Below are 26,134 nucleotides of genomic sequence, written 5' to 3' on the forward strand. Positions count from 1 at the left end.
TGCTTTTTGTTTCATGCTGTGTTCATTTTCATCTAAGCTTATGTACATTCTGAGTTCATTCTTGCCCGTAATTCTGAACCAGCTGTTTCATGTTTGTTCATTTTCTGCTGTTTTTCCTCTTCCTGCTCTGTATTGCACTACAGCATGATGAGCTGCAGAATGATCTAAAGTGCAGCTTTATAAGAATTCTTCATTTTGAGTTCATTTTCACATGAACTAATAAACTTCGGCAGGTGTGGAAACATTCACTTGCACAGTGGTGCAATGAGATGAGAAATGGACCTTGGACCCGGAGGTCGTGGATTCGAATCTTGTGTGGGGTTCCTTTATACAATTGTGTGTAATGAGTCATTTTGATACCTTTTTTATCCAAATAAGGATTGTGCTAATCTTTATTCCTCTTCAATGAGATACAAGTGTTTTTAGTTCATTCCCTGTTCATTCTCTGAACTTCTATTGATTTTCATTTCATTTCCACCTGTCCTTCTGAACCAGATGTTTTGCATGTACATTCAATTTCTGCTGTTTTTGCTCTTCCTGCTCCGTATTGCGCTACTGCCCCTACTGGGGCTTGGCCCCGAATTGCTGCTTGCAGCTATATTGTTGAAGTATTCTTGTCAAAAAGAGAAAAGAGAAAAAGAGGAACATCTAAATCCACTCAGTGAATATATGCATGATTGAAGGAAACACAACAAAACTCTCATCTCATGCTTCTTATTTGTTTTATTTACATCAAGCAAGTAAATTAAGCTACATTACAGGTATTATTTCTACTGTTGGTGTCAATGATAATGTTTCTACATTCATCTTTTTTCTACAATTTCTTTATGAACATCATCTGATTCGTTTACACACTAATAAAATCACATGTTATTTCACTGCAGGAGTTCAGATAGTATTTATTTATTTATTTGGAAATAAATAAAGAAAAGACTCCACTCAGAATTTGAGCTCAAACTTGATTTTCTGTACCATCAAATCAGTTCAATTCCCACAGTTTTACTTTTGAAATATGTGATCCACATGAATCATAAACTCTAAACCCAGGATAGAGAGGTTGAGTGAATGTGGTGTGGACTCTGTGAATGAGGGTCATTGTGTCAGAGACTCTGTAGAAGGACAGAGTTCCTGCACTGTGATCCACATACACTCCTATTCTACAGGAGCTGGAGACTACAGGGAGTTTAGTCTGTTTGTTATTATGCCAGAATGAACATGCGGAGGGAGAGCAATATACTCTCCAAGACTGAATGTTGCATCCAAAAATACATTCATTTCCCCGTCCCTTCCTGCTGATGCTCTTATATGACACTGATATACCTACTTTACCACTCCACTCAACCTCCCAGTAACAGCGTCCACACACACTCTCTCTACACAACACCTGATGACGACCATCAAATCTGTCTGGATGATCAGGATACAGCTGGACTGTGTCAGTGTATCTGTGTCTGTTCCCCTCAGACAGACAAATTCTTGTATCCACTGTATTTATATCCACACACGGTGAACTTACGGAAATCTGATTGAAAAAAAAATATATAGACATCAGGAAATAATTATTTGAAATATTAACAGTTGCAAGAGTTTTATTTTCATTTTTATTCAACTAAGATTAGAACTAAGATTAACAAAAGAAATGTAGTACTACATGTTGGCAGGGGTTAAATTGGGATTTGTTATGTGGGGGGGCTCTGTGGTTTCAAGCTTTCGATAAAATGCTGATCAAAATCATTCTGTAGATGCTGGTGGTGCGAAAGCTACATCTGATGACAATAAAGTATTTCTGTAGGCCTGTGCCTTCTCCTTTGTGTCAGTATCAAATATAAGAGTGATGCTACCATTAAAGGACAGAACATAAATACAAAATACTGTGCTCGACATTAAGCCTGGTTTTGTGCTTGTCCTTTGGACAACTAAATTGGTCATTTACTTGTCAGAGTAAAAAAGTAGCTTGTCTGGAGAAAAAATAATAATAATAATAATAAATTTATATATATATATAATTCAAATCTTTTATTTCATATTCTTACATTTGATAGATTAAAATAGTAAGACACTATAGGGCTGTTACCAAATTAAAAAATGTACACTGAAAAAGTACAACTGCGTTCAATAATGTTATCAGATTCTTTAAATATTTTTGAATAAACAAATAAGAAATGCTGGTGGGAAATTTATACTTTTAAACATGAAATTAAACCGCCAGTATATGGCGGCAAGTGACCGTCTTAATGAGTGCGCCACTGAGTCATTAATTAAACGATTCACTCTGAATCAAGAATGAAGCAGTTGTTTATGAATGGGCGATTGAATCTTCACTCAACCGATTCGCTCAAAACGCCGAATCATTCAAAACGGCTGAGCGTAGCTGCGAGATGTGCGAGATGCGCTGGTTCTGCTTTGTTTGGAACTATTTTCGCTGCTACAATATAACAAAAAAACAGGCATATTGCATCTAAAACGTAAGTGATTTATATTAACTACTTGTTTATTGACCTGTTGTATGAAATTAGTGTAAATTTCAATCGAGGTGATATTCAGGAATTCAGCACTTTCGGTCGTGTGATGATGCTTAACATTATCATATGTCGTAGATAGCAAGCTAAACCCCATTTAATTGAATGCATGTTGGTATCAATTAGATTATAAGGGGGTTAACCAATGTAGTAGAAGTAGTAATGTGTATGTGTGTGGTTCAGGTCAACCCTTTGTTATGGGGACAAATGTCCCCCACAATGATAAGTGAAAAAAGTGTAGGTCAAGTATGGTAACCCTAATTTTTTCCTCTGTTAACACATCCAAGTTAGTGAACACACAGTATTGAACACACACACACACACACACACATATATATATATATATATGAGCAATATCCAAGGGCGTAGATTTGGTTTCAACATTGGGGGGGTTGAGCGTTGGTATGCTGCCTGTTATTATTTTTTTTTATTTAAAAAAAAAATGTTTTATGTGTAGCGTTATTGGATAATTTATTTCTTCTCTATCTATCTATCTATCTATCTATCTATCTATCTATCTATCTATCTATCTATCTATCTATCTATCTATCTATCTATCTATCTATCTATCTATCTATCTATCTATCTATCATAACTTTATGGAATTTATGTATAACCATTGATCAAATTCTAACACAACGGAGTGATTCTAAAAAGAAATAAATTATGTTATATATTGAAACCGCCAGTAGGTGGCAGCGATTTGACATTTTAATGAGTGAGCTACTTAAATCGTTCATTCAGCCAATTCGTTCAAAAGTCACCGATGTGAATACTTTTGTCATTGATAATTACAGACGCTATTGAAAACTGAAGTAACAAAATAGATGGCTGTTTTAGTAACTGGTTACAGTTACACTGGTAGTTATGGCTAAATTGCAATGGATTAGCTTGCTAAAATATATGTGGAGTGTACCTAGCTATTACAATGTTTTCATACCTCCTTCTCAGTTTAAGCTTTATTCTTTTTAACGTCCCTCTTTGAACAGAAGTTTAATATTGTTGGCTGGGCAACGGTTCTCTTCATTTTTTGGTGCTTCCCGTGCTCTCCATTCAAACATTAGAGCTCCACTCGCGTTGTGTTGGTGAAAGTGTGACGTTGGGCGTTACCAATCGGTTCAATGGAAGGCGGGTATTTTTTTGACTAATTTATTATGACAAACATATTTGATTAGAAACAAAATTATTGTTACAAAACAAATGAATTATACATATTTTAGTATAGATCTATTGTGATTTTCATGTTGAAATATTGGGGGGGTTGTAATTGATGGATTTGAATATTGGGGGGGTTACCTCCCTACCACATCCCCCCCCCCCCCCCCCCCCGCAAACTACGCCCCTGGCAATATCACACGAGTATCAGCACGCTGTGATTCGTCCGTAGGCACGAGGCCGCAGGTAATCACAGCGTGCTGATATACAGCCATATCGCACGGCTACGAGTGTGATATTGCGTTTATACAACAGTTCGACGGCACGAGTGTGTAAATAAATAAGAACAACGGAGTGTCTTGAAAACCCTCTTCTGTGCAGCACGACTTCCTTCCGCCACGGATTCAAATCTCAAATTCACAGTTGGACAAAGCCTCCGTTGCTAACTCTAAAATGTCACTTTAGAACTATAACGAAGGAACGTTGAGTCGCTTCATTGAAACACATTGAATTTTCTACAGTATTAGAGAGAGAGAGAGAGGGAGAGAGAGAGAGAGGGAGTAGGCTATTACCTGTGTCTGGTATATATCTGGCATTACATTCATTCATCAAGTCGATGTCCATAATATTACATCCTTTATACAAGTCCGTTTGAATGTCCGCTGAGGAAAGCGATCTTTTTTTACAGCTTTGGGAATTTCAGCTTCCTTTTGCAAAAGTTCCTTTCAATTTAAAAGTCTGTTGTGACTCACTGACTAATTCTCCTGTAAAGTGTTGCCGCCATCTAATGGCGTATTAATGTAATGTTCACTCAATCCATATTACTTAATGGACATATTTATATAAAATAATATTTATTGAACAACAACATATAAGCACAATTGTACAGTTCAGTCAAACATAAAGCACTAGTTATTAAAAAAAAATATATATATAGGTCACCATTTACGCTTGTATGTGGGTTTTACAAATATTTAACGAATGAAAAGGATTTTAAAGAGCTTGTGACAAAACCTCCTAACTCCATTGGATCCTCAAACTGTCAATCAAGCCTCATTAATCCGCCTCACCTCTGAATGAAGTGCGCACACAGTTTGGACATCTCCTCTGTGCAATGCAAAGGTAAATAAAGATCTGATGTTTGAAAAAAAAAAAAGTAAAGCGTTTTGTTTACTCAAAAAAACATATGTTTATAAAGTTTAATGTTTTACGTATTTGAAGCGGAGAAGAGTCTGATATGTCCCGTCTAGTTGTAGCCAATGTGCTATAGAAGGATGTAACGTAACGTTTATTATTATCAAATTTAATATAGCACAATTCGACTTGCTCTGGAACAAATAATAGATCAATAAGACCAAAGACTGCCCGTTCTATGTACTCAAATTGAATTATGTCTTGTGTTTAACCACTATAAGAGCCAGCGGCAAATCCCCGAGGCACTGGCCGAGATGAAGCTGATCTCGGCGGTACAGAAGCACTGAACGGCCGCTGATGCACTCGAGCTCGCATCTCCGAAAACGTCAAAACAAATTGTAAAATAGGCGCTGTTATTAAATATGAGTCACATATTTCAGGTCTAAACAACTACATTCTCGCCTAAAAAACTATTAAAACTACAGTTCGTGGTACAAGTAGTATTTGTAAAAATTACGGTTGATTTGATCGGCCGCCATGATGGTCACTTCAAGCTGAGTGATACAAACGGTGAAAAGGCAGTAGGAGTGCTGTTATCACTGAAATATCGCATGGCTATCAGCCAATCAGATTCGAAAACCAGACAGAACTGTTGTATAAATATATATATATATATAAAATATACTATATTGCCAAAAGTATTGGGACACCCCTCCAAATCATTGAATTCAGGTGTTCCAATCACTCCAATGGCCACAGGTGTATAAAATCAAGCACCTAGGCATGCAGACTGCTTCTACAAACATTTGTGAAAGAATGGGTCGCTCTCAGGAGCTCAATGAATTCAAGGATGGTACCGTGATAAGTTGTCACCTGTGTAATAAAGGCCCCGGTATACTTCAAGTGAAATCGAAGAAAGAACTGATGTGACGTAATTTCGAACAAAATCAGGCCAAATTCGTTTTGTGTTCTTTTTGGAAGTTCGAAACTAGCCTGGTAATACCAGACTCTGCTACTTCACTTTGCTTCGTAGACAGAGTCTGGAATGGCATAATAGAGAAGTGTTTTCTCTCTCGCCAGGGGGCGCTTGTCTGAAGATTAAAATCATTGGTTACCCGTAAGCCAATCAGATACGTTTAGTTATTACGTATGTTATATGCCTGTACAGCCGCATCGAAGCACAGACATCATGCATCGAACTCAAATCTATGATTGAACTTCCACTGTAAACCTGTTGTAAACACATGATAAAACAAATGTTTATCAAACACTCTTCTTGTTCTGGCTTCAGTTTGAAAAGAGTTGAATGTTCTCCATAACAGAGCGAATTGCATCCCGTGTCTCGTTTCCCATTTCCGCGGTCGTTTCGGTTTTCGATTTCTCTAACCTACAATGTAAAACTCGGCGCTTAGCATCTACGTCACGGCTCTCAGCCCGCCCTCTGTTCATTGATTGGCCCGGCTGTTTCCAGACCGGTGGTAAACAGAAAGCTCTGACGCTGTCTCAGACTGAGTACAGAAGCGAAATGAAATTGAGCGGAAGTAGGAAGTCTGACGTAGTCAGGCTAGTTCGAAACGGCTTGCCAAAGCGAACTTTCAGGAAAAGTTCACTCCACCTGCAAAACACCTTCGTACTACCATTGGTCAGTGACGATAACGTAACAGGAGGTGTGCGCTGAGGCTCCGCCTTCATTCGCGTGGGCGCGTCTCTGACTCATTTCGTCTGTAGATTTTGTTGAGGTAACGTTAAGAGCTCCGCGTGTGAAAACATGAACACACTAGATAGTTGCTTTATAGTACAAAATGAAGTTTTGCTTGTAAAAAAATGAGGCACTAGCACTGTTTTTCGTGTTTGATACTGTAAAGCTGCTTGATTTTAAGCAATCCATTGAATAAAGTGCTATATGAAGACGTGACGTGACTGGAGTGCTACTTTGCAGAGCTCGTGCTAACATACCCATGTTGTTATGATCAGACGCTTTTCTTATGCTTTCTATAATAAATGCTTGCCGTTTTCTCATTTTTGTTGTGTTTATTTTGTTACTGAGAAGAAAGTGCACGGCACATATTTACATATTCTTCTAAACGTCGCTCTCAGCAGTGTGGGCGGCGTCAGATGTTAGTTTACAGTATATGGCTGCTGGTCATGTATTTCGAACTTCGTTTTACCCCTAAACGAAGAACGAAAAAAAAGTTCGTTTGAAGTATACCGGAGCCTTTAGTCCATTGGTGCAATTTCCTCAAGACTAAATATTTCATGGTCAACTGTTAGTGGTATCATAACAAAGTGGAAGCAATTGGGAACAACAGCAACTCAGCCAAGAAGTTGTAGGCCATGTAAAATCACAGAGCGCACAGTGTGCAGAAGTCGCCAATTTTCTGTAGAGTCAATAGCTACAGACCTCCTTCGTGTGGGCTTCAGATTAGCTCAAGAACAGTGCGTAGAGAACTTCATGGAATGGGTTTCCATGGCCGAGCAGCTCCATCCAAGCCTTACATCAAGTGCAATGCAAAGCATCGGAAGCCTTGGGTTTTAGGCATGCTGCCACAGTACTCTAGAGCAGTGGAGACGTGTTCTCTGGAGTGACGAATCACGCTTCTCTGTCTGGCAATTCGATGGACGAGTCTGAGTTTGGCAGTTGCCAGGAGAACGGTACTTCCCTGACTGAATTGTGCCGAGTGTAAAGTTTGGTGGAGGGGGGTTTATGGTGTGGGGTTGTTTTTCAGGGGTTGGGCTTGGCCCCGGCCCCTTAGTTCCAGTGAAAGGAACTCTTAATGCTTCAGCATCCTGTTCCAACATGACTGCGCACCAGTGCACAAAGCAAGGTCCATAAAGACATGGATGAGTGAGTTTGGTGTGGAGGAACTTGACAAGCCTGCACAGAGTCCTGACCTCAACCCGATAGAACACCTTTGGGATGAATTAGCCAGGCCTTCTCGTCTAACATCAGTGCCTGACCTCACAAATGCGCTTCTAGAAGAATGGTCAAAAATTCCCATAAACAAAACTTGTGGAAAGCCTGAGTTGAGGCTGTAGCAGCAAAGTGTGGGCCAACTCTATATTAAACCCTACGTATTAAGAATGGGATGTCATTAAATTTCATGTGCACATAAAGGCAGGCGTCCCAAAACTTTTGGCAATATAGTGTATGTATGTGTATATATATAAGATATTAATGGGGTCATATGTACCCCACAAAGTAGTATAAACAAGGATGTGTGTGTGTGGAGACTTACATTGTAAGAATTCCTCCCTGAAATTGTGCTCAGGTGTGGGAATGATCTCAATGTATATTACTGTGGAATGTTAATAAAAGTACAGAGAACATTAAATATACATTGATTTTGTATTCATTTTTTTGTACACTTTGCACATTATATTTCATGATGAATCACTTAAATGTGAGAGTACATAAATGATCCAGTACTTACATTTATCAGATATCTTTTCTATCTCCTCTCTGCAGAAATGCTCCAGTTTCTCTCTCAGATGAGACACAGATTTACCAACATCATCAAAAGAGAGACGAGAACTGACAGTGATGCTGGATGAGTCTGTAGATCCAGGAGGAACAGAGAGAGACTGGAAACTCTACACAGACACAAAGACACAAGAGAAACACCAGCTAAAGACACAGAAACATTTGATGGAAACACAATCTGTTCCCTTCCTAAAGATCACTGTCCTGTTTGTCAGATCTGTTACCTGGAGGAAATGAATGTGATGGTCTGTGTGTGAAAGCTGCTCCAGCTGCTCCAGCTCAGCATCTCTCCTCCTCAGGTCATCAATCTCCTGCTCCAGTTGCTCCAGTTGTTCTTCAGCTCGACTCACTGCAGCCTTTTCCTGATCTCTGATCAGCTGTGTCACCTCAGAGCGGCTTCTCTCAATGGAGCGGATCAGCTCAGTAAAGATCCTCTCACTGTCCTCCACTGCTGCCTGTGCAGAGCGCTGTTAGGACACACAGAGAGAGACGCATTAGAATCAGCTCTTACTGGTCCCTCACACAGCCTGTTCCCACAGTGGGCTTCAGTGGGACTGGAAAGAGCTCCAGCACTGGCTCCTCACTGACTGATTGAGGAGAGTCCTAACTGAGTCTGAAACAGCTCTTCCAGCAGCCAGCAGTTGTTCTTCTGCTCAAAACTCACCTTGTGAGACTCCACAGCTTCTCTCAGCTCCTCAAGCTCCTTCAGTTTCTCCTGGATTCTCTTCTGATTTGTTCTCTGTGTCTCCTCTAACTGTATCTGTTTTGAAAGAATATTGTTCAGTGTACAGTATGTGTTCGATTAAAAAAAAACATGTTAATATTTAAATATATCTAAATCAATGTTTGTACATAGTACATTTGTGTTAACCTTACAAATCAAATTGTTCAAAACTTAGTATCTGACTGCTATTCCTACACCTGCTATGATTTAGTTGTTAATTAAATCATATCACAGGATCTATTTTGAGTCCTATACTCTTTAGCATGTATATTTTTCCCCTTGGTCATCTTTTGCAATCACTGGGTCTTAAGTATCATTTTTATGCAGATGACACTCAAATTTACATTCACTCAAAACCTGAAGATCACACTGCAGTGGCGTTTCTCGAACATTGCAAATCGGAGATTAAAATTTGGATGTCAAAGAATTTTCTCTGCCTTAACAGCGATAAGACAGAGGTCATGCTGCTTGGCTCTATCCACCAAATAGGCAACGCTGGTTCTCCTTCACTCAATGTTGATGGCACTGTTCTCGAGTTTCAAACAAAAATAAAAAACCTGGGGGTGATATTTGATTCTCATCTTACATTTGATCCACATGTACAGAATACCGTTAAAACATACTTTTTTCACCTCCGAAACATCGCAAGGCTTAAGCTTTCTTTTAATGTTGCAGAAAAACTGATCAATACCTTTGTTTTTTCGCGCATTGATTATTGCAACGCCCTGCTCGCGGGAGTATCGAAAAATACCCTCAACAAACTCCAATATGTTCAAAACTCAGCTGCCAGAATCCTAACAAGGACAAGAACCCGAGAGCATATCACCCCTATCTTGGAGTCCCTACATTGGCTTCCCGTCAGGTTTCGTGTAGATTTTAAAATTCTCATGTTGACTTATAAGGCCTTACACGACTTAGCCCCACATTATCTATCTGAGCTTTTAACAGTTTATACTCCCAGGCGTGAGCTCCGTTCTTCGGAGTTAGGCCTCCTGACCATTCCCACGACTCGTATGCGCACGATGGGTGACAGGGCTTTCTCTTCCTATGCTCCAAAACTTTGGAACTCTCTCCCCTGTGATATTAGACATACAAACTCTCTTAGTGTTTTTAAAGTTTCTCTTAAAACTTATTTTTTTAGACTTGCTTATATGTAATTTGTATTTTTACTATTTCGTATCTATTTATCTATTTACTATTTTTACTACTTATCTATCTTCTTTATTGAGTATTGACTGTTTATTTCTTTGTACTATGTGTAAAGCGCTTTGAGAATACCCTTTTAAAGGCGCTGTATAAAATAAAGTTTATTATTATTATTATTATTATTATATAACAATTTTCAGATTTTCCATGAGATATTTAGAAAACACATGGCACAGTGTGATAAAAGCAAAACCCTTAATGACAATATGTTCAAATTAATCACATTGCAATTGATATTACTTATTCTCAGTATAAATTCATACCTGTTTCTCAGTCCTCTCTGCTGCAGCTGATACAGTCTTGTGATCTTTGTGCACATCCATTGTACACAGATAACATATACATTGTTGATCATTACGACAAAAAATCTCCAATAGTTTCTCATGTAGAGGGCAGATCATCTCCTGCAGTCGTCCAGTGGCATCCATTAGATTGTGTCTCTTACCACTGAATAAAGTCTCATGTTGTTCCAGATGATTTTGACAGTAAGAGTTCAGACACACCAGACAGGACTTGATGGCTTTGTTTTTGTCTCCAGTACAGATGTCACACTCCACATCTCCAGATCCAGTGTAACATTGAGCAGGACGAGCAACTTGTAGTTTTGTCTGCTTGAGTGTCTCCACCACTTCAGCCAGCATGGTGTTTTTACCTAAAACAGGTCTTGGAGTGAAGGTCTGTCTGCACTGAGGACAGCTGTAGACTCTCTTCTGATCATCCTGATCCCAGCAGTCTGTAATACAGCTCATACAGTAACTGTGTCCACAGGGAATGGCCACTGGATCCTTCAGTAGATCCAGACAGATTGAACAGTTGAACTGATCCTGAGTCAAAGAAACACTGGATTCTGCCATTTTTCTGCACAAATAGTAACTCACAGTCTTACCATTAGAAACAATAGCACAAAACTGCTGAATCACACACCCAGACTGAGCAGGAAGTGATGAGTTTCACTTTTACTGAACTGATAGTGGGCGGGTGCTAACAGAGGGAGAAAGAAGGGAAAGAGAGAACTGGTAGATGTCTCCATAATGTCTATGTATGTCTCAACTATGTTACAATCTAACGCTCTGCTGCCCTCTATTGGACACAAATAATAATTTTGCACCATCAACACTGTTATTGAACTGAACTGAATCTACACTGAACCGACTGCAGCTGAATAACGACACTATTCTCTTTTTAACAGCTCATTTACAGCAGAATTTGAAATTGTCCCATATATGAAGTTTGCATTATTGATCATTATTTCCCTGTTTATCAATGTAAAGCTGCTATGAAACAATCTGTATTGCATAAAGTGCTGTAAAAATAAAGGTGACTTGACTGTTCACTAACTGTCCCTACAATAATCTGATAATTATTTTATCAGATCCATCACATGACAATTTATACAATTATATTTATGCAAATCATATATAATTTTAAACTTATTTGTTGCTTTTATAATTGCTGCGTGATTGCCATCTGATTATTTTACCGTGTATAGACTTTGATTACTTGTCAAGGTCTAGAAAAAGTTTAAAACAACATTTAGGACCTTTGTAAGCGTGAAATGGTGAGAGTAATGGAAAAATGGAACAGCAGGGACACAAACTTAAACGTTCGGTCATTTTAGGCCGAAACAAAAAAGTTTTGAAATTTTAAAAATCACAAGGCTACTTAATTGAAATGGTGCAAAACTCAATTACTTTTATGGCAGTCGTTAATGTGATCACAATCAATCAGTCAGTCAATCAATCAATCAATCAATCAATCAATCAATCATGGACTTGATTAGAAAAAGCTAAATGGTCATAAAAATAGTCAAACTTGTGTTGTTCGAGGTGGGAATGAATGGGATATATGCAAAAAAATATGCTACAGAGAATTTTTTTGTGTATAGCCTACAATCTACAAATTATCTACAAAAGAAGGGGTGACACTAGGCCTATAAAATATCAACAGTGCAAAATAGACACACCAGTCTTATCTTAGACTATATATTGTTCATTAATTATATACATTGTACAATGATGAATAAAGCTTAGTTTGAACATAAAAAATAAGTCTCAGTAAATTAATAAAACAATTTAGTTGGACCAAAATAAAAAAGAGACGACAACAAAAACAAAAAACATTTGACTAAGTTTGACATAGGCCTACTGGAGTAAATTAATTTAGGTAACACTGTACAATAAGGTCTTATTTGTTAACATTAAATAATATATTAACTAACATGAACAAACAATTAGCAATACATTTATTACAGTATTTATTAATCTTTGTTTATGTTAGTTAATAAAAATACAGAAATTAAATAAAAATAAAACATTGTTAGTTCACAGTGCATTTACTAATGCTAACATGTAACCTTATTGCAAAGTGTTACCTTAATTTGACCTATACCAACTAAATTGTGTTGACACAGCTAAACTGATCTATTTTGAATTAACTCAATGAAATTGAAAATTAAGTAAAGGTAATGAATACATTTTTCAGTGCAGAATGAAAGTCTGGGGGTTTAGGGAGAAGTATCTTCATGTAACACAGGGTAGTGTCTGATCATTGTGCTGGAAAGCCTGACTGTGTCTGTGATTGATTTGTCACTGTGGTTAAAATAAATGACTGCAGGAGTTACAATATGAGACTCAATTGTAAATATTATTTATGGAAAATATCATATATACATTCATAACACATACTTTACTATTTATTTGTATCTTTATTCAAATATCCTAAAAGTCGTGTTGAAAAGTCACTGTTGAATCCACTTGGTTTTAATAATATTTAATATTTTAAGAGAAAGAAGATCCCCTAAATCCACTGAATGTTTGATCTGTTTTGAGTTAGAAACGCCAATGAAAAATAAAAATGCAACGAAACCATTTAAATGAGCAACTCAGTGAATACATAAAGGCTATTGAAGGAAACACAACAAAATGTCTGTCATGTGTCTAATTTGTTTTTATTTTACATTTATTTTACAATTTTAGAATTACAATACTGTGAGTTTTCGAGAATTCTGTCTATTGCCTCACGGTGGCATCAGTGTGCCGTCGAAGGTCCCTACAGAGTCCAAGTGATGTTCACCGGCACCGGCCTGCCAGGAGTGCGTGGGAGCGGAGAGGCGGGAGTGCGCTTGTGGCGAAAGTGGGCGCGAGCGTGCCGGAGGAGTTCGCTCGCGCCGCGGCTCAGGAACAAGGAACTTCGACGCTCAACTCCCCAGCAAGTCCAATGAGCCGTCAATTTAGCCTGTTTCTTTGGCTATAGCCCCCGAAACACCTGGAATATCTCTACAGGTACGTTAATCTGTCGGTAATCTGTGAAAATAGGTACAATGATGGGTGTTTCATCTTGTTTTACTGATTTTTTAAACGTGTTAGCAGGTTAGCAGGTAGGAATGAGAGCGAACCTGTTTCCTCAGGTCAGCTGAACTCCTCTCTTCTGAACTCTTCTTTTCTGAGTAAACTGATTTATACAGACATGAACACTGAATTAAATGAGAAAATTTAATTTTATTTTATTTGAGAGGTTAGTCTGTCACATAGGTGAGATTTAAAGTGTGTCTGTCACCTGAGAGAAGGAATTTCACCTGACCTCAGCTCAGATTATTTAAGATCTTCACTTTAGCGTCTATTTTTTTCTAACTATTTTTTATTAAAATAAATTTTTCACGTTCATATATTTTTTTTCGTCATTTAGTTATATTTGATTGGAAAAGTTGATTGCGTGAAATTTGACATTGATGTGTCATTGTTTGAAGTGTGTACATGACATAATGCTACATTTATGTCATACACCGAGGAAAATGACAAGGAAATTGCAAATTGTGTGTCATATATTGGGGGAAATTATATTTGGCAAACGTTAAACGCTAGTTTACATATTCTGCCATGTAGTTTAACACTTAGTTTAAACGGCCTTTCCCGTAAATCCCGGATTAAAATCTGTATGACAGCACTTTAGATTGTTGTCATGTTGACAGCAGGGCAGTATGTGTGGAAGATTGTGTTTGAGATATGAGGTTTCTGTGTGTGGGCGGAGCTTCTGTCACATGCATTGCTCGTACATTGTCTTGTTAAACTTTTTGTGCATTATTTATTTATTCAATTAACTGACACATTTGCTGTTTTTGCTGCTTACTGGCATTTCTGTCTTTCATTCACTGCAGTTTCCCACGACAGATGTTTCTGTGTTTAATGCGAGAAAAGGCCCTGTGAATGAAACTTTTTGGTCTTCTAGTCCAAAAAGATGAAAGAAAGCTTTGATCTTTCTCTAGGATTCCAAGGTCATGGAAATCTTGGAAAGTCATGTGTAAATTAGCAAAACCATCAAAAGTGTCTCATATAGGGATTATATATATTTTCTAGCTATGCTTGGTTCAAAAATATTTTATGGCTTGAAATTGCTTTGTTTTAGCACTATTATTATAATTATTAAATACAAAAAAAATCCGTATTCAATAATCATGAATTACTGGGAAGTCATGGAAAAAGTTATATTTATTTTGGTCAAAAGAATTAGGAATTTTTTTAATTTTTTTTTTTTATCTCTTTTATTTATCTCTGTGCAACCCAACAAAATCCCATTCTCAGACACTTCACCGCAGGATTTACTCTTCCTGATGTCATCATCACTCATTGGATCAGGCTTGTGTTCAGTAAGCCAGTGTTTAGCTGCTGTATTCAGCGGTCTCTGGTAAAGGGTTAGTTCACAAAAAAAAAAAAAAAATCTGTCATAAACACATAAACACAATGAAGTGCTTTGTTTCCGCTAAAAACACAATTTACCACTTTATTTACAAAATATTACTCTCTAATGCGTGTTCACGAGAGCACCATGATGCACGTGTGTTGTGTTGACACGAGAATGTCTCATATTTTGTACATTTCTATAATATTAGAGGTTAAAATTAACAACAGAGCCTAAACTATTATATTCAACCGCTATTTATATTCAAATAATTACACAAAAAGGTGAAAGCAAGGTTAAGTGAAATTGTTAATAAATTGTTCACAAATTGTTTTTTCGACGTCTTTTAATGGTTGAAATACTGAGCGAAAACTTAAAACATAAGTTGTACTGTATGTTTTAACATACCTTCTGATGTTCATGCATTTTTTTTTTTTTTTGTAACTTGTATGAAGTGTTTGTTTTGGGGAAAAACTGCAGATGTGTCAACCTTGGCTTGATTGGTGATTTAAATATAGCCTGCTTTAACATAGCTATTTTTTAAACTATTAATGCGTTATTATCGTCTTAAATTCGCCAACCCTAAATTCAGCAAGGTTCTTCACACACAGTATGAGACATGTTTTTTTCCACACCCTTTTGATTGACAGGAAATAAAATAGTGAAAATAATTGCTTTTATCGGCCGATACATTATTGCCCGATACATTGGTGCAGCTGAAGTTGAAAACACTATCAAGCATTAAGCACATGTAGATACTTTAAACATCATATCAGTACTGTGAGTCCTTGCTAAAGATGTTGTGTGTGGTAAAAATCACTACATTTGTGCAACTACTAAGTCACCTAGATGTTTAAGTTCATACATAAAAAACTTTTAGGCTTTAAGACATGAATAGTGCTTTTAGTGTGATATTAATATGTGTAATATTGTCATGTTTAGCATAGGTGAATGTATATTTGTTGTGTGTTTGGTGTCATCTGTAGAAAATCACTGAAAAAGTACAATTATTATGTGACTTTATAATCGTGTCTCAGTAGTCAGGATGAGTTGCACAAGTCAGTCACTTGAGTCAGGATGTTTGCTGTGTGCTGAAGTTCAAATGCCCTGAAGCAAATTCCTCTTTGTTTCAAAATCCTGGTTTCTCTGCTTTCTCCATGATGGTAGTTTTCACTGTAGTGTTGCTATGAACTCTTTGGAGTTTATTTGATTCACTGTAAAGTGCACAAATAAAGACATGAACATAATACTGTGCATTACAGTGTTACTGGATGAGAAATTACAGGTTAAATTTGCTGGTCTATATAGAAAGGTGGTAATGGAGGCGGTCATGTGATTGGCTGTTGAAGAGAAAGATGTCTTAAGAATATACTGAATATTTAAATACATTGGCCAAAATATTGAACTCACAATTTTTTTTTAAATGGTTTTTTAATTATTGGTTTGTTTGCTTACATCATTTGGTTATCAGCTTAACTATTATTATGCATCCTAAATATTATACATCCTAAATGTGACCCGTGCTGGCATAATGAGCCGGAATGTGCACAGGCTAATTTCAAGATACAGGTAACCCAGGTGAAAAAAAAGTACACTTCTATAATATACCTAAAGTGCTCTATTTTCGTGCACTAATTTTGTACTTAATATACTAAAAATTCTTCTTTAGTGCTAATTGAGATAATCTTAAGAACATCTAAGTGTACTCAACTGTGCTATTTTGAGACACCATGAAATATGAACTTAAATGTGCTTTTATTATAATATCTGTATTAAAAAATGTGTTTAGATACCACTTATAGTAGATTTGAACCCATAGTGTACTACAAGTGGTAACTAAATATATTTATTAAATACAGAGATATTATATTAAAAGCACATTTTAGTTCATATTTCATGGTGTCTCAAAATAGCACAGTTAAGTACACTTAGATGTTCTTAAGATTATCTTAATTAGTACTAAAGAAGAATTTTTAGTATATGAAGTACAAAATTAGTGTGCGAAAATAGAGCACTTTAAGTACATTATTGAAATTACTTATTGAAAACATTACTTTTTTTCACCTAGGAAAACAAGTGAAAAAAATCAATTTTGGTCAAATTAGAGGTTTTCACAAAAATGGGTTCATTAAGCCCTCGTCTAGCGATCTCAATGCTCAAAATAGCAATTAAACATCTAAAAGTATCTTTATTTGTACGTTTTCTGATGATGTAAACCGATCTTACTTACGCTGACTGACAGATTTGAAGTGTGTGCACAAAGACGCCATGATCCTACACATATACACAGAATTACAGTATTACAGTTGGTAAAATCTGTCTTGGCGAGTATTCATGCAAATATTATCTGTTATGTCTTAAGTGAACGTTTGGTTAAATGTTGGTGGAAAAACTAAAAACTATTAGATCTGTGTGATACAGTAGGCCTTAATAGATAGGCTGTCTGTTTCATTAATGTCCATCAAACAATTGTGGAATCATAGAAAAAAAGTTGAATATTCCTATAAGATATGGGTTTTGACTTGGTTTGTGACAAATTTGGTGGTATTATCAGGGATTTTCAGCTATGTTTGCTAGGTGATTTTGTTTGGAAGCTTCAGAAAACTTTAACTCGATTTTTCAAATGGACTTTGCTGACTCTATCAACTTCAAACAGGTGTAGATCAGTAATTTTTAGTCAGATTACAACAAGTAATTAATTTTAAAGATTTTTTACTCATTATTGAAAATTTGCTCATTGTGACTCATTTTACCAGCACGGGTCGCAAATGTTTCGTATTTCCTTTCTTTAATCCAAATGTTTCAAATTATGTCTTAGTAATGCTGTTTTAATTGTTAATCATTTTTTTCTCCTTAGTTTTGTTTACCACCCTGTTAGTATTCTGTAATATCAATTGAATTAACAAAACAAAGCCAGTTCTTTAATGACATATTTAAGGAAGTTAGACATTATCAGTAAGACATTATTTTCTGTGGGAAAACCAACAGCACAAACTTTTTAAATTCATTTTTATTTCATTTTTATTTATAAAAATGTTTATCATCAAAGATGAAACTGAATGACAGTAGCCTGATCAAGTATTTATTTGTCATTCTTCAGTCATTTACCATACCAATGACTTGACTTAGCTATTGCAAAACATTTCACATACTTATACAGACATCAGTCACTGATATTTCTGATAAAATGTTGTCTGTCTCTCTCCCTTTCTCCTGCAGCTGATTCCACATCAACCCACCGCACCCCACCATGCTCCTCTCCTCCTGCTATTGACCTTTGACCTCTGGCAGTGATGGCAGAACGCTCCGTGGCTCCAGGTCAGACGTACATAGAGGTGGAGTACGACTATGAGTACAAATCCAAGGACCGTTTGATCACCATTAAACAGGGGGAAAGTTACCTTCTTGTTAAGAAGACCAATGATGACTGGTGGCAGGTGCGCAAGGACGAGGCCAGTAAACCCTTCTATGTCCCAGCACAGTATGTGCGAGAGGTGCGACGGGCTCTCATGCCCCCTCCTAAACCCCTCCTAAACAGCCGAGGGGGGACTGGACCCATTCGACCATCAGGCCTGGAAATCCAGCGGCCAGATGAGAACAAAAAGAGCCCTTCTCCCTCTTCCTCCAGCAGTGCTTTAATGCCCCCCAGGGATGATAGAAGTAGCCCCGGCAGCCCGACGGGACAAATAAACACTTTATCTGGCTCGCTTCCTCATTCCAGAGCAGAGTCCCCAAGTCGAATAGTGGATGGAGAGCGGGATAGAGGCAGCTCGGATAAGAACCGGAATGATTCAGAATCAGGGGATGAACTCAGCAGCGGTTCCACTGATAACCTACAGGTGAGAATCACTTGTATACCCACCCATCTTTCCAAAAAGTCAACATTCCTATCTCTTAAAGGGATAGTTCACCCAAAAATGAAAATTTGATGTTTATCAGCTTACCCCCAGTCATCATTTGTGATCGACTGAAGAAAAAATGTCACCTACATCTTGGATGACCTGGGGGTAAGCAGATAAACATCAAATTTAGATTTTTGGGTGAAGTATCCCTTTAAGCCCCTTTAAACAATTTAGATTAATCAAGTTAACAAAATTTCTGTTTTTTGAACGTCGATTTAATAAAATTTGTCACATTTTTAAAATCAGTTTCATGCACACAAACCATGTTCATTCCTAAACACATTCCTGTATGACATGGTGTTGGACTGCTGTTTAGCCTGTTTACTCATCAGGGGTTTTTTTTCATGTGGTTATGTGAAGTCATCTCTCTCACAGTCACACTCCCTCCTTTCTCTGAAGTTTTTTTTCATTGTCTCCTCCCACTGTTTTTCCGTCTTTCCCTCCTGCTGTGTCATCACAGCATTTCTGCTAAACAGCAAATGTTTGATGTTGTGTCATCATGGCATGTGTAGGATGGCATGAATGCTTCATTTTGAGTGCTTTCCTTTATTCACACACCTACCGTTTAAAGGGTCAGTAAGATTTTGTTTGTGTAATTTAGTACTTTCATTCAGCATGGATGTGTTATTGATCACACCCCAACCCCATTATACATTAGCCTATCATTAACCTCTACAAACTTTCATTTCGTCCCACACACTTAACACATAAATATAAATAAGGCATTGGATCACTTGCACAGCCGCGTCTCTCTCATGCATTCTGGAACAGGTTGAAAAGATAATAGACAAGTGTAGGTTGTGAATGAATGATTTTCTTTTAAAACACTTATATATCTGGATGTCCTGGTGCTCTGCAATGCATCAGCAGGACACCTCTGATTAATTTGTTTGAACTCTGAAATATAGATTTTTATTACCTAATATTGCTTTCCCACTCTCTTTTTTGGAAAGAATTATGGAAAGAAGACAAAAATGCGAGCTCCCACAAAATATGTGGAGTTTACTTGATTTTGCATTAAATTCTGCGATTGCAGAAACACAAAATCCTGGAGGGACTGTTTGGGATATGACCCTCTCTGTATTTATTCCAACCTTGCTTCCATAATCCACTGTCTGTACACATCAGAAATCGTCAAACCAAAATAATGGTCTTGGCATCATCATTACAGTAGTTTACAAACGAGGGCCACAAGGGAGTGACAATCATCCTGTGAAAGATGTAGAGAAAAACTGTACATAATAAGAAAATAATTAAATTAGATTAAAATAAATAAATGAATAAAATAAAAAAATAATATAGATTTTTTTAGTTATTAATCTAATAAATAGATTAAATTAGTTCAAAGTACATACATATATTTTTGATGAATATAAATAAATAAAAATTAGATTACAGTTAAATAAAGTGAGCAGAACATACATACATACATACATAAAATGTTACTTAATGGTAATTAATTTTGGATTTATAATATCAATTTTTCAGTGTATAAATTGGATTTTTATAAAGATAGCTGTCTTTTATATTTTAAAATGGGGATCCCTCACATGAGGATGATCATATTCGGGGGTCCGTGGCATCTAAAAAATTGAAAACCACTGGTCTACAGTATATTATAGGTAAAGATTCTGAAACTCAGCAAGGTGTGTTCTGTGCAAATGTGTCTGTTAATGTATGTGACCAAAGGTCACTTGCAGGGACGTGGAGAATTTTTTGAACTACTGTACATACAGTACTACATAGAGAGAGAGAGAGAGAGAGAGAGAAAGACGGAGATGAGAATGCTCAGTCTGTAGTTCCTTGTATTATCTGTGCGTGTGAACAGAACAGTTGTCTTTATTATGTTCATATGAAGATTTGCTTAATCTCTGAGAACAGAGGGGAGAGTGAGAGAGTGTTTGGGTCGGGATGTTCAGCATGATGTGACTGTGTTGAATGGGAGGGGGTGAGGAGAGTGTTTCTCTGTGTTTGTGTGCGTGCTTTTGTGTATTAGCGCACTGCACTAGCATCCTGCATCCAGCCCAGTTCAGAGCTGCTTGCTGCCGCGTCTCCCATTATAGGATATTCTGCACTGAGCAGCACTGCAGAGAGACATCATGTACCCAGAGGAACCGGTAAGGCTTGGACGCGCACACACACATGCACACACACCTCCATTTACAATATGCATGAATGCACATACACTGACACATGCACGAATGCTGAATTTACCACAACTACACAACTTAAAATTAGTTAGAAAGTGCACTCTCTCTGCTTTTCTGTTTTATTGTTTCTTTCTTTTCTGAATCACATATGTGACCCTGGACCACAAAACTAGTCATAAGGGTCATTTTTTTAAAAATTGAGATTTATACATCATCGGAATTAAATAAACTTTCCATTGATGTATGGTTTGTTAGGATAGAACAATATTTGGCCGAGATACAACTATTTGAAAATGTGGAATCTGAGGGTGCAAAATCGCCTTTAAAGTTGTCCTTAGCAAATAGCAATACATTTTTAATATATATATATTTGCGGTAGGAAATTTACAAAATATCTTCATGGAACATGATCTTTACTTAATATCCTAATGATTTTTGGCATAAAAGAAAAATCAATAATTTTGACCCATAAAATGTATTATTGAATATTGCTACAAATATACCTGTGTGGCTTATGACTGGTTTTGTGGTCCGGGGTCAAATATAAATAAAGGGATAATTCATCCAAAAAAATGACCGTTCTGTCATTGTTTACTCACTCTTGTGTGTTTTACACCTGTATTTATGTCTTCTATGGAAGATATTTTGAAAAATGTCTTGGTTTATTTTTGCTGTGACAGTGAAAGATCCTGACTATTATAATTCTTCAAAATTTCTTCTTTTGTGTTCCACAGAAGAAAGTTGTACAGGTGTGGGATTTTTATTTCTGAGTGAATTTTCTCTTTGGTTAATGGCACATCAGCAATTTATGTTCTTTGATACACTAGCCAATAAAATGAATTTGAGCTTGCATGTGCAACACAGACGTTCACACAGGTTGTTCTGTACACATCCACACACAAACAGCAGTTGTTTTCAGAGAAAAAAAAATGGAGCTGGAACATGATGTGCTTATTGTCTTGAGTTACTGTAACATGCTGATGTGACCAGGATGTGCATGTGTGTGATGTGTATTGCTGTATTACATAAGCTCTGCTACATAACAGTTTAGTGGACAGCTGGCCTGAGAAGCACACACAAACTCTACATCAAGAATACACAATTTAAGAAAGCAAACGCTCAGCATATACATCTCTGCACAAGCAGGCTAACACACACAATAGCAGGCTTTGGCACTTTTGTGTGTGTGTGTGTGTGTGTGTGTGTTTTAATTTGTCTTTGCATTTTACACAACTGTAATTGATTGTAAAAAAAAAAAAAAAAAATTCCTGATTCCTCTGCCCTGATGCAGATGAAACGCATAAGCTGTTTTAATCTGTTTCCTCTGTCGACCGAATCTCAGTGTTCAACTGTTCCATGGGCCTATTGCTCTGTAGCTTACATAATACTATAATGCTAATACTGCAGGGTAGCTACTGTTAATACACTTCACTGTAAACATGGATCACTTATCACTGCTGCAACAGCTTTATTTAACCTCAATGTGCTGGTTGTAAAAAAATTATTTTAATATAATTCCCTGACATAATCATACAAATAAATGGCATTCTAATGCTAATTTCTCTTCTCCTTTTAGAAAGCTGCTATGAGCTTATGGTTTAATCTTATGTATCCCTCCACTGGTTTGTACTTAAACCTTCTTATGACTCAGTTGATTGGATTCAGTGCTTGATGTGAATGCTGAGTTTGAGAGTGTTTCTAATAACTGGTGTTGTATTATGTTTTAACATCGGATTTTTGTAGTCTCAGCCACAGACTCTGTCTCAGCTGATGAATATTGGAGACAAAAAATGGCAAGAACCACAAGCTTCATTGGCATTACAATTGAATGAGATGTTGAAATAGCCAATATGGCTGGTCTAGTAAAGTATATCTCACCATCCGAATAAAAGAATCAATCTGCAAAGTCAGTGCCTGATCTTTTATGTGAAACTTGCACTTAGCTTTTGTACTTGTACATTGGCTGGGCCAGAAAATATAGCTGGGATATCTTTTGTGTGTGTGTTATTTGAGGGTAAGAAGCATAATTTATTATACTATTCATGTCAGATTTTATTGCTGATTTGAAATATGTTCTTGAAATGTGAGTTTGGCTAGTAGTTTGAGATTTCAGTGTTTCCCCATTCAGTTATATAGGAGATATACTAGCTGCCCTGAAAATTACTGATTTTGTTCTTGATAGCCGTTAAGTGAACTGAGTGACTTGCCTTAAAAGGGACTTTGTTAGTACTTGGATGAAAAGAAATTCTGACAACAAAGTCTGCACTTTTTCCATTGATTACTTTAGTGTTGTCTGTGCAAGCCATTCACTTAGATTGCTCCAACCATTTTCAACAAGCACTTTATTTTACATGGCCAGTTTAGTTTTAGCTTTCCAATACTCTGCTTTGTACTCATTCTTTGTGGCAACGGGGCATTTTACGACATTATTGAGTATTATGCAACATCTTTTTACTAAGTGAAGGATTTCACATAGTAGTCTACTCCTTGGGCTATATTTTCAGTACATTCTCTCTGATTTTAACCTGTCATCAAATCTTGCTGCTTCTAAGGCAACAGTACTTATACTCGTATTCAGAACAAACTTGTGACACACTTGCATAGACAGTACTGTTTAGGTTCAAAGGTCACTTTCTCTTTCTCGGAGTACTGTTTAGCTTCAAGGGTCACTCTAAGGAGGATTGCACTGCATAATCTGTCCTATCATCCTAAGCACAGAGGACACATACTTGCAGGATTATTCTGAATAAACTGAGGAGCTCTCTAGGACTAGTCAGACTTGTGTGTGTGTGTCCGTGGGGTGTATAAATTGCCACAGAGGGTCTATTTACACAACAAACACAGAAGAAAACTCTGTGTTAATTACCCAATGATGACTCTTACGTGATTGAATGAGTGGAGCAACTCAAAAATGATTCACTCAGACATTATTAGATTACCAGATTAATATGTCTCTCTCTCTCTTCCTGATGCATCCTGGGATGCTTTGGTCCTGGTGTGTGGTATGGAGCTGGACTGGCTGTAGATATTTCACTGTGATTTAGACTGGTTTACTGTATTTCTAAGGTGTTATTCAAATGCTTTTCTTCCATCCTTGCCCTCTCTCTCTCTCTTGCTCTGTCTCGCTCCCTTATAATTGCTTTTTCTTCTTTTGAAGTCTCTTTCTTCGATTCCCTCGTTCTTTTGTGTTTTTGGTTGCGTGCCTATTAGACAGCGGCACAGAAATGCACTCATCTGTGTCTTTAGGGCATGTTTGCACAGTGTTCTGCTGATTTGTGGTGTGAAGTCGTCTCATGTCAGAAACAGAGTGGTGGAGTGGAATGAGGGTGAAATTACGACAATATGAAGTTAAAAACAATGGAAGAAATTTATTTGTAAAGAGAGAGGGAGAAAGGAAGTCTCAAGTTTCAAAATGCTCTTCCTTATTTTAGTATGTTTCATGTTTCCTTTTATATGTTAATTTCTAACTTGTTTTAGTTAGTCAACCCTTTACCATTTACCATATTTGTCAGTTACTCCATTGATCACTCAATTTAATATTATTTTCTTTTCAATTTTTTTTCAGCGTAGCTGTGAATACTTTAGCAGTACAAATGTGCAAATATTTGCCATGGCAATAAGAATTAAAATAGGGATAGAAAGGCTAAGAGAGGGAGCTATAGAGGTATTGAAAGAGAAACAGGGATATATAAAGGAGAATGGAATGAGGGCTGCAAGAGGTAGAGGCAAAGAGAGGGAGAAATGGAGGTAGCTTTGTGCTCTTTATTCCAGGGATTCTGTTCTGACATGCTACAAGAACACTTACACTTCCTCATTCCAGCACTCACAATGTCTTGTTCACAGTCCTGCTTGAACACCCTCATGCTCACATACTCATAAAGGCACATTAAAGGTGCAATAGGTGATTCTCTACAGAAACATTTTTTTGTTGTACTGGTTGAATTTCTCCTCATATCCTGATAGCAATTACGATGTTAAATGGTCTAAATGTATTTTTATAAATATATATAATCTGTGGAAGGCGTAGGACCATAAAATGTTTACCCAATCATTATATTCGGTCCGAATGAAATGATACAATATCCTACCTGCCTGTCAACATATGTTTTTAAATACCCTCTAAATACCCTGTTAGGGCAGACATGCGTCATCAGCACGTTTCATGCTATGCAGAGTTTATGTAGACAGACGTCCGTCACGGAGCACCGCAAACAAACAACAGCCACCTTTTACAGTTCCTAGCAAATCAAAACAACAAGCTTATTCACTCCATAACTACCATAATTTAGAGATGTGCTGCAACCCAATTCACCTACTTAGACTATACAAACTTTAAAGTTTTATACCGTTTGTGTGAAGAAAAAGTACATACTTTTGAGTGTGTAGCAGAAGAGTATGCAAGCTTTGGGACATACTACTTTGTCATAATTGCATCTTTAACGGACGCTCTGTCACTTGGTTATGTGCATCCTGCCACCTTTTAATCTGCCCTTTCTATCATCTTGTCACAGTTAAAATTCTCCACATTCAATTAAATTTAATTTCCTACCATTTCAGAAAGAAATGTAGTCGCACTAATGTAGTTGATCTGCCAGTCATGGTTCTTTCCAGCAGAGAACTCCTCATTTATGCACAATGATGCATTTAAAAGTAAATGACCGAATGCATCATTATAAAAGTTCACAATGTTGTTGCAAATGGAATATAATGAGAATAACATTTAATAAATATCTTTTCGTCAGGTTAGATAATGATTATTAATCACTCAAATCCACTCTGCTTAACTATCGATCTCGCATATCCGTCATCCGGGTATCCTTGGAATATTTATTTCAACATACTACAATTTGGGGGACACTAATTCTAATTTCAAATAATATTTAGAACAGATAGTATGCAAATTGGGAAACAGCATTGGAAACTTGTGTTCTGATCAGAGCTGTTCACATCCTCAGACTCGGAATTATGTGTATCCATGTCAATAGTATCAACACCAAAATGAATCTGCAGCAGTCAGGTACAAGATCTCTAAGTTGTTTACATTCATTATTATTGCAATGTTTTTTGCTTTGAGACATGAGGTAGTTTAACGCCATCTATTGTGACGCTTTGCTGAGAGCAGTTGTGTGTGTGCCTTCATGTGTTTTGGTGGAGGCGTGGCTCTGAAGGGAGGGTGGGATGTTATGATT

General features: G+C 37.0%; 1 protein-coding gene and 1 pseudogene across 5 annotated transcripts in view; one reads left to right on the plus strand and one right to left on the minus strand.

The window, feature by feature from the left end:
- Window positions 1–708: 708 nt before the first annotated feature.
- On the minus strand, window positions 709–11,143 carry LOC137003893 (E3 ubiquitin/ISG15 ligase TRIM25-like; annotated as a pseudogene).
- A 2,214-nt stretch (window positions 11,144–13,357) lies between these two features.
- The window catches only part of arhgap12a (Rho GTPase activating protein 12a), a 30,513-nt gene continuing 17,736 nt past the window's right edge, over window positions 13,358–26,134 (plus strand). For all 5 annotated transcript variants that reach the window (XM_067362253.1, XM_067362254.1, XM_067362255.1 and 2 more), the window contains exons 1-2: window positions 13,358–13,500; window positions 18,113–18,732. In XM_067362253.1, coding sequence (XP_067218354.1) covers window positions 18,187–18,732 — 546 coding nt within the window. In that variant the 5' untranslated portion in view covers window positions 13,358–13,500; window positions 18,113–18,186. The remainder of the gene's footprint in view (window positions 13,501–18,112; window positions 18,733–26,134) is intronic.

This window comes from Chanodichthys erythropterus, chromosome 16 (assembly GCF_024489055.1).
Source record: "Chanodichthys erythropterus isolate Z2021 chromosome 16, ASM2448905v1, whole genome shotgun sequence".
Classification (NCBI taxonomy): domain Eukaryota; kingdom Metazoa; phylum Chordata; class Actinopteri; order Cypriniformes; family Xenocyprididae; genus Chanodichthys; species Chanodichthys erythropterus.